This window comes from Primulina tabacum, chromosome 10, assembly GCF_025594145.1.
Source record: "Primulina tabacum isolate GXHZ01 chromosome 10, ASM2559414v2, whole genome shotgun sequence".
Taxonomy (NCBI): domain Eukaryota; kingdom Viridiplantae; phylum Streptophyta; class Magnoliopsida; order Lamiales; family Gesneriaceae; genus Primulina; species Primulina tabacum.
The window spans coordinates 34,554,369-34,564,521 of NC_134559.1; the positions used below are offsets into that span (position 1 = coordinate 34,554,369).

A 10,153-nucleotide genomic window follows, 5' to 3' on the forward strand; every position below is an offset into this window, starting at 1 on the left:
TGAAGATGGTATTATATAGTTTGCCACAACCATGTTATTCAAGCCAAGCATATTTATATGTATTTGTTATTACAGCTTTCTACTTACTGATTTATAAACTCATTCCAGTTAATGTCATGTGATGGAGGTGAAAAGAAAGAATGAAATGGATTGTCAAAGGAGGAAGATATCATATGGCAAGATAAGGGAAAACTTTTGTCATGGAACACTTATTTTGGGGTAGTGAACAGTAATAGCAATATGTATCATGTATTTTGTAGAATGAATCAAGAAAATTTGTGGTGGCTTTTGAATATCTTTTGATGAGGATTTTTTGAATGGTTATTGATGACATTTTAATCTATTCTAAGACACGATAACTTCATCGTGAGCACTTGAGAACTGTGTTGCAGCAATTGAGGGATAAGCAATTATATGCTAAGTTGAAGAAATGCGAATTCTGGTTGGAGCAAGTGGCGTTTTTGGGCCATATCGTTTCAAAAGAGGGAATATCGGTGGATCCATCCAAAATTGAGTCTATTAAGCAATGGACCATTCCAAAGAAAATTTCAGAGGTAAGAAGTTATCTTGGTTTGGCAGGATATTACAGACAGTTCATAGCGGATTTTTCAAAGATAGGATTGCCACTGACGAGGTTGACAAAGAAGTCTACCAAGTTTGAATGGACTATAGAGTGTCAAAAAGCATTCCAAGCACTAAAAGATAAGTTAACTTCTGCACTTGTTTTAGTACTTCCTTGTGTTACTGAGGATTTGTGGTGTATACAGATGATTCAAAGCAGGGGTTAGGTGCCGTACTTATGCAGCATGGGAAAGTGATAGCTAATGCTTCTCGTCAGTTGAAGGACTACGAGAAAAATTATCCCACTCATGATTTGGAATTGGCTACTGTTGGTTTTTGCCTTAAAAATTTGGCGGCACTATCTTTATGGTGAGAAGTGTGAAATTTTTACAGATCACAAAAGTCTGAGTTATTTGTTTTCACAGAAATAATTGAATATTTGCAGCAGAGATGGTTGGAACTGGTGAAAGACTATGATTGCACCATTAGCTATCATCCCGATAAAGCTAATGTGGTTGCAGATGCTTTAAGTCGCAAATCGAGTTCTTTATTGGGTTCCATGATTCAAAAACCATTGTTGCTTGATTTGCAAAGAAATGAGATAACTCTGGTATCTGCATGTACAGTAGCTCGATTATCTGCATTGATTTTCCGCTCAACTTTGTTTGATAGAATTTTAAAGGAACAGCAGTTTGATAATCAGTTATTGGAATTGAAGAGAAAGAGTGATCTATCAGGAGTTTCTGAGTTTGGGTTGAATTGTGATGGTTTGTTGACTTTTCGAGGTAGGATATGTGTTCCTTTGGGTGATGACATTCGAAGAGATGTACTTATTGAAGCTCATACCACGCCATATTCGATATGCCCTGGCAGTACCAAGATGTACCATGATCTTCGACGCCTTTACTGGTGGCCAGGTATGAAGAAAGATATCATATTATTTGTTTCTGAATATCTAACATGTCAGCAGGTTAAGATTGAGCATCAGAGGCCGGCAAGATTGTTACAATCTTTACCAATACCGCAATGTAAGTGGGAACACATTACCATGGATTTTGTTGTTGTGTTGCCAAGGACTCAGAAGGGCTTTAATTCTATTTGGGTGATCATGGGTCGATTGACCAAGTCATCACATTTTCTCCCTGTCAAGACAACATATTCTATGAATCAATATGCTGAGGCTTATGTTCAGGGGATTGTGAGACTTCATGGGATACCAGTGTCGATAGTTTCAGATCATGATCCAAGGTTTACATCTGAGTTATGGAAGATTTTACGTAGAGCCTTGGGAAAAAAACTAGCCTTTAGTACGGTTTATCATCCTCAAAGCGACGGGAAATCAGAAAGGGTTGTTCAAATTCTTGAGGATATGTTGAGGGCCTGTATAATTGATTTTCCTGGTAGTTGGGATTCAAAGCTACCACTTGTTGAGTTCACGTATAATAACAGCTATCAGTCTTCAATTGGCATGGCACCCTATGAAGCTTTATATGGAAGGAAGTGCCGATCTCCTTTGTATTGGGACGAAGTAGGTGAAAGGAAGATTTTGGGCCCGGAATTGGTTCAACAAACAGCAGATGTTGTGGCGTTGATCCAAGAGAAAATGAAGACCGCTCAGTCTAGGCAGAAAATTTATGCCGATGTGAGACGACGGCCTTTGGCATTTGAGTTTGGTGACCATGTTTTCATTAAAATAGCTCCTCTTAAGGGAGTTATGCGATTTAGCAAGAAAGGTAAACTTAGTCCTCGTTATATTGGGCCGTTTGAGATTCTTGATAAGATTGGAGACCGAGCTTATCGTCTTGCATTACCACCAGGACTTGGATCGAGTTCACAATGTATTCCATGTTTCTATGCTCCGCAAGTATCTTCCTAATCCATCTCATGTTCTTCAATACGAATCATTGGACATGTTACCTAACTTGAGCTATGAGGAAGTACCGGTTCAAATACTTGATCGCAAAGTTAGCGTTAAGGAATAAAGAAATTGGTCTTGTCAAAGTTCTTTGGAGGAATCATATGATTGAAGAGGCCACATGGGAACCAGAGGAGGAGGTGAAGCAATGTTATCCGGTTTTATTTGACGGTAAGCAAATTTCGAGGACGAAATTTTTTAAGGAGGGGAGATTGTAATATCCAAACCTTTTTATCATTTTATTGTCAATGATGTATTCTTTGGGTTGGTATTTTGGATTTATGGTTATTGTTATGTTTATTGTATATTCATGATTATTGTTGTATGGTATTGTTGTTATGGTTGTGAATGTATAATGGTGGGATTTGATTGATGGTTTGATGGTTGAGATTTGTAGAATGGTTATTGTTTATGATTATGTTCATTGGAATGGTTAAAGAATGGTTATTGTTTTTGGTGTTATGTTTCATAGTTTGTGATGGATATGGAGGGGGATGAGTTCTCGTTGTGATGGTTTATATAGATATATTGATCATGTATTTGGATGTTTAGTTGCATTGGCTTGGCATGGCATTGGATGAGGAAGGATTCAAGGTGGATTGGTGATGATGTTGTGGTGCAGGAGCAGCGCCGCAACGCCGGGGAACCAGTGCTGCTTGTTGCCTTGGGCGCAGAGCGCTGCAGCTGGCCAAAGGCCGGGCGCCGCAGCGCCAAGAAGGTGGCGCCGCGGCGCTAGGCGGCCGAAATTGCTACTTGAAAATGCGATTTTAGGCGTTGGAAAAGGCTTATAATTTCCATGTCTAGATGCGTCTACTCATTTCCACTCTTTTCTTTTCTCTTCAATCGTTTTAAGCCCTTTCTCTTCAAGGTTTTCTCTCCTTCATTTTCCACTTCAAACTCAAGGATCATAGTAGATTTCTCGTTACTCCTATCTCAATTTCCAAGCTCCAAGGTAAGGATTCTTTATATCTTCGAGTTTGAAGGGTTTGAGAAGTTGATAGTTTAAGTTGGTTTGGTTGATTTTTATGATTAATGGTGATGATTTATGGTTGATTGTATGTATTATGTTGTAGGAATCCCTTTGAGATCATCTAAGCAAACAATTGCTTGTTGGGCTGTAAGTAGAGGCTCTTCCTTCTTTGCTCACATGATATATATGTACAAAAACCATGTTTATTGATATCTAGCTCCTCCCATTTCTATGTTATTGATATATTTGTTGTTATATATTCATTGATCAAGGAATACCATTGAATTTATTGTTAAAGGAGCTAGTAAGCCATTGTTGCCTACCAAGTGTTTGTTCAATTGCCACAATGAAGTTTCTATTGATTAAAGTAAATTATTGATAGTATTCATATACATGTTATTGGCCAATTTCATGATAAAGGAGTATCTCTCAAAGAGATACTTATTACATGGTCATAGGTCACAGGTCACAGAACTATCAATTCATTTCTTTAATTCAGCCAATAAATACCATCTATATTGCCTTGACAGCTATTGTTCTTTGAAAATGATATTATATAGTTTTCATTGCCACAGCCATGTTATTCAAGCCAAGCATATTTATATGTATTTGTTATTACAGCTTTCTACTTACTGAGTTATAAACTCATTCTAGTTAATACCATGTGATGCAGGTGATAAAAAAATGAAATGGATTGTCAAAGGCGGAAGAAGTCATATGGCAAGATAAGAGAAAACGTTTGTCATGGAACACTTATTTTTGGGGTAGTGAATATTAATAGCAATATGTATCGTGTGTTTTGTAGAATGAATCAAGAAAATTTGTGGTGACTTTTGAATATCTTTTGATGAGGATTTTGTGAATGGTTATGTTTAAAAGTTTGAAAATTTCATTATGCAAATAGTATATTATTCTTCCCTTGTAACTGTAAGGCTTTCGTGCATGTTATTTATTTAAATTTTATTGTCATGGGATTGGGGTGTTTCATTTAAAGCTGATATTTTAAATTTGTTTCAAAATTTTATTTAAAATGGTTTTCAAAATCCTCTTAAAAATTTTATCTGAGTTTATCGCGGGAAGAGAGAAGACTATTGGATCTGCAACTAATATTGTAGCCACTTCTCTCGACTCCGTAACTTTGTTGTTTTAACAGCTTGCAGGGTTTTGAGTCCAAACTAACTATAGAACAGCTAAACTGATCAGTGGATAAGATTTAAGTTGCCAGCCTACCAGTTCATCTGATCAAGAGACGAAACCCAACTATGCAAAAATGCTGGATGATTAAGAGCTTAATCATCATCAGTATACTGTCACTTCATTGCCATATCAGATCAAATAGATGATCAATGTGGATCAGCATCAGTTGAGTCCAGTTTGAGTCAACTCGACCAATTAGCCAGCACAGAGATCAAGTCCAAGGCAAAATAGCTGCTCTTTTGGCAAAGAAACTCAAGATCGATGCAGCATTCAAAGAATTAAAGGCAACCAGTTGTTGGTATATCCAGTTCTATTATCTATAAACTAATTGATATTTGATATTGTTTAAAATTTGCTATTGTAGTAGCAATTTCCCTTACACATGTTAGTGTGCTTAATGTATGATACAAGGGACGCGTATTTGATTAAATAAACATCATCTTTATCCAGTTAGTTTCTATTAACTGAACTTCTATCCTAAGATTTGTTGTCTAAACTACTTGAATATTAAAAGATGCTAAAAATTTATTAATTCATGTAAATGATTATAATTTTAAAGGGGAGATTTTAATTCAGTTCTTAAGGGAAAGCTTTCGTATACTTCTAACTGAAAAATGTTTTAAGCTTGTTTTTAATTCAGATCTTGTGGGTGATTTTCTATTAATTATTCCTCGAACTGAAATTTTGTTTTACTTAAATTTTTTTTATTCTCACAAAGGGAGAGAATTAGTTTTAAATTTCAAAATTTTAAAATTTCTTTTAAAATCTCAAGTTTTATGATCATCAAAAAGGGGGAGATTGTTAGAACATTTCATGTTTGCAATCTTGCTTTAATGTTAACAAAACTTGTTATTTTGTTTCTAATAAATTTATCTAAGTGCGCAGAAAGCTATAGAGCCTAAACTGAAGCTATCGAGACGCAAACTGAAAGCACCAACTGATTGCCCAAACTACACTAATTCAACTGATATATCAAATATCAAAGACCAGTTCAACTGATTGTCCAGCTGATAGGTAGTTCAGCAGAAGACCTTCAGAAGCCCGGCCAGCTGATTAAGAGCACAACTGATGAAGATCTCATTTGACCAGTTCAACTGAACTAGTGAAATCAGTTCAGTTAACGAGCCAACTAATTTCTCCACACAAATTCAAGACCAGTTCAACCGACCAGTTCAAAACATCAGTTAGAAGCCGACCAGTTTGCAAAACACGACAAGCTTATCAAGTGGAATCCAGTTGTGCGCATTAAGGAACGAAATTCTCCAGTCAAAGGACAATAATAGACGTTGCAGTAGAGCTTAAAGTCACGACGTTCCAGAAGGACTGTCAGAAAGGACAAGCCGCAAACATCGAGGAACAGATTCAACTACAACAGACATATTTGATGATTCTTGATGAACGGCCTCGAAGCCTCTATAAATACAATATCAAGACATCAATAAACAAGTGTGTGAAGATCAGAAAAGAAGAGAAAAATAGAACATGCCAACAGCTTAGTCTAGAAGCAAAATTCTCAGTGTGTGAGAAAACTTTCGTTTTGTATTCATAGATCAGTTCTCATACACTCATACAGCATCACTCACACACGTAGAAAATTGATCGTACTGATAAGTTAAGTGAGTCTTGCACAAGGATGTTAAACTTGTGTATGTAGTCTTTAATATAGACGTTAAGCAAGTGTTGGCTGGAAGGTGCTGCATTCAGTCTAGTATAGGAGTTCAGTTAGCAATAGTGTAAGTACTAAGCTGAGTGGGTTTGTACGAGGTGTTGTATAAATCAAAGTCTTCTAGTGGATCCTATCCAAGGTAGTAGAAGGAGTGACGTAGGAGCAGTTGAAGTCTCCGAACATCCATAAATATTTCTGTATACTTAACTGTTTAACTATTGTTTTCAAACTGATTTGATCCGTTCGAGCTATTATCATTTCAGTTCTCACAAAAACTAAACTAATATATGCAAGAACTGATCTACCTTATTTCAGTTATTCAATTTACACGAGTTAAAAGGCTTTCAAATTAGTCATATTTCTTAACGAATGATTATTTGGAGTGTCTTCCGCTTGGTTTCAAACCAAACTCGATCTAATTCATCGGTGTTTACATTCTTAGAACACGAGCTATTGAAGCTCATGAGGAATATTGTGTTTGAAAAGTCCTCGCAGGTGTTAGAACCGATCCTTCAGATTACCCAAATGAATCTTGAGAAATCATCAACAATAACTAGAGTGTATTCCATTTTAGCTAAACTTATGACTAAGATAGGATTGAAGAAGTCCAAGTGCAATAGTTCTAAGCTTCGGGTTGATGAGTTACACCATTTATTTTTAAAAGATGAACCAACTTACTTCCCAAACTGACATGCTGGACAGACTTTGTCTTTTGAAAAAAGAATTTTGGGCAGATCTTTGACCACATCATTTTACTCATATTTTCAATGGTTTTGAAATTTAAATGATTTAACCTTTTGTGTCATAGCCAGTTCCTTGAAGAGTTGGATGCTAGAAAGCATACCAATTCATTCGGTTTAGTGGTCCAACTGACTTTGTATGTGTTACCACATCTGTCACCTATCATTATAATATATCCAGAAGTATTTGTGACAGCACAATTATGCTTATTGAACTCAACTAAATAATCACGGTCACATACATGACTTATACTGATAAAGTTATATTTGAGATTTTCTATGAGTAATATATCTTCAATGACAATGTTACCGTATATAATCTTACCCTTACCTACAGTTCTACCTTAAGAAGACATTCCTAATGTGTTATTAGTTATAGTAAATTGAGTCAGTTCATCTAGTAGTTTAGTTTCTCCAGTCATGTCTCTTGAACATCCTCTATCCAGGTACCAGACTGACTTCTTAGCTAGTTTGGTTTTGGTGTCTTGCAATCACAAATGAATAAAAAATTTGGTACCCATATCTATTTGGGTCCAGACACGATTAGTCTTTTTGGAACCCAAACTTTGATCAACTTAAATGTCCTTCTATTGGTTAAGTTCCAAATAAGTTGTGATTGAACATGTGTGTTATGTGTTTTGCGTGCAGTAGAAACCACATGTTTATCTTTTCCAACTTCATTGGTCAGACTATATTGTTTTTGAATAGGTTTGAAATTTTAAAAAAAAATTAGGTTTACCTTTCATTGAGCTATGCTTGGCTGAAATGGTTTGAAAGAGCTGCCAGTTAGGGTTAGCATTGGAATTCTCAGGTACATAACCAATGCCAAATTTTCAATTTTTGTTCATATCCTCAATAGGCTTTTCAACTTGATGTATACATTCTTGATGTTCATGTATCATACTGGATCTCACAAAGTGAATATGTTTTCCATTGCATACATTAAGTTTTGGCCGAGTATTGGTTTCAGAAATTCTTTCTTTGTTGCTGAAACTGAGACAGGTTTTTTGTCCAAAATGTTTCTGAAAATCTTTCATTTTAACTAAAATAACTGAATAATTATTCTAGGATGAAACTAGTTTAGTTAGCTTCAAATTTTCAGTTTTAACCATCTGGTTCTCATTCTGTATCATTTCATTCTCTATGTTCAATTTAGCAATCTTTGCCTTTAGACTCAACATTTTACTAGACTGCTCCTAATCTGTTTCAGTCGCGTTGTCTAACAGTTCTTTTTTCTCGGCTTTAATTTCGTCGAATGACATATAAAGTTTTTGGAACTCATTTACCAAATCTTAAAGTTCATTGACAAAGTCTTCTCGTGAAAAATCAATTGAGCTGAAGTCAAATACCTGTTTACTAGTAGATTCCAGCTCAGCATCATTTGACATTAATCACTTTACTTCTTCATCATTACTAGAGCTGTTTGAGTTTTCTGATTAAGATGATCCATAATCCAAATCAGCCCATTTTGATTGGCTCTCTTCAGCTACCATCGCCTTTTGATCATGACTTTTTGAGAATTTCTTTTCATCTTAGATCTTTTTTTGTCAAAAGATCTCTTGCCCTTGTCAGATGATCTGCTGCCATCCTTCTTCAGTTTAGGTCAGTCTGCTATGAAATTGCGAATTTTACCATAGTTGAAACAGGCATTGAAGTCATTAGTTGACCCTTTATTTTGATAAGATCTTTGATTGTAAGTTTGAAAATTTCCTTGATTATTCCTTGGAAATTTCCCCAACTTCTTTATGATATTGACATAGCATCACTAATTAACTGTTCAATCGATATTTTCTTTTGAAACTAATGGTTAAAGTTTCACGACAATTAGGGCTTTAGACAGCTGAGAGATAGACTTATCATATTCCCTTATTTGTAGTTCAAATTCATAGGCTTTTAAGTCTGTAAATAGGACGTGTAGCTCCATCTTGTTCAGATCTTTTGATTCACGCACATACAGTCTTGACGTCCCATTCTTTTGGCAGTCCTCTCATTACTTTGAGAACTATGTACTTCTCGGTTGATGTACGTTTTTCCAAGTGTACTGAGTTCTATTATAATCCCGCTGACTCTTTCATTAAAATCAGACATAGATTTTCCAAGTTTCATCTTAATGTTGTTTTTTCTGTATGGCCATAAAGACCTTTTTTCTTTGGTTTGCACATTTCCTTCGCAGAGCTGAATCTCCTTTTCCTAAATTTCCTTGGCAATTTTGTAGATTTTGATATTGTTGAATGTGTTTTTGTCAAGATTTTTATACAATATATCTTTTGCCACATTATCAAGATTCGCCTTCTTCTTATCCTCATTGATCCATTCGCTCCTTAGTTTTTCAAGCATTCGAGGAGCACCTTCAAAGATCGCTGTAGTTATATAGATTTTAGTATCCTCTTTGGTCTTTCTGTAATGACGAACCACATGCCATTGTCTTGAGCAGCTATATGAGCCTGCATTCTTATTTTCTAGTCGTCGAATTCTTCCTTTGAGAACATGAAAATTTTACTGAATGAAGTCATTGTAATCGAAACTGTTCAGAATCGAGAATATACCTTGCTCTGATACAACTTGTAGGATCGGTTGAATGTTTAGAAAGGGGTGAATAAACACTAAACACAATATGTATGTTTCTTTGTTTAGTTTAGATGGATTGGAAACTAAACTGAATATCCTAGAGTCTATGTCAGTTTGCTAACATATATGTGCGGAAATAGGCTAGACTGATATATTAGAACAAATCACAGAATGAATGGGAAGGGGTAAACTGAAGTATAAAAAAAACAGATACGTTTCTGGATGTTCTGAGAATTGAAGCTCCTACGACACTTCTTCTTCCTCTAGAAAGGTTCGCACTAGAAGACTTTGGATAATACTAGTATTTTGCAAGATCCTGATTCAGTTTGGTCTTAAGCACTGCCAAACTGAAACTCCTAGTATCTCAATTGATTAATAGAAAGTATTCAAACTGTTATAAAAATGTAATACACAAGATACTAAATTAGCATGAAATGATCCTTAAATGATCATATAAAATTCTTTTAAGGTGTGTTTAACTGATTCAGTTTCGCTAATGTATATGAAGGATTATGAAGACTTGATCTTATCAGTGA

At 35.4% G+C, this 10,153-nt stretch overlaps 1 protein-coding gene across 1 annotated transcript; it reads left to right on the forward strand.

Annotated features, from left to right (window-relative positions):
* The first annotated feature begins 526 nt into the window (after window positions 1-526).
* LOC142505054 (uncharacterized) lies at window positions 527-1,536 on the forward strand. Its single transcript, XM_075617878.1, has 4 exons — window positions 527-554; window positions 768-893; window positions 1,083-1,478; window positions 1,532-1,536. The coding sequence occupies exons 1-4, from the start codon at window positions 527-529 to the stop codon at window positions 1,534-1,536; spliced, it is 555 nt and encodes a 184-aa protein (XP_075473993.1).
* Window positions 1,537-10,153: the final 8,617 nt, after the last annotated feature.

Bases quoted from the DNA above. Each gene is read 5' to 3' on its own strand.
- LOC142505054 (XM_075617878.1), top strand. From the start codon at position 527: ATGGACCATTCCAAAGAAAATTTCAGAG. The intron at 555-767 runs GTAAGAAGTTAT...TGGTGTATACAG, and splicing joins TTCCAAAGAAAATTTCAGAG to ATGATTCAAAGCAGGGGTTA. The intron at 894-1,082 runs GTTTTTGCCTTA...ATGTGGTTGCAG, and splicing joins TTTGGAATTGGCTACTGTTG to ATGCTTTAAGTCGCAAATCG.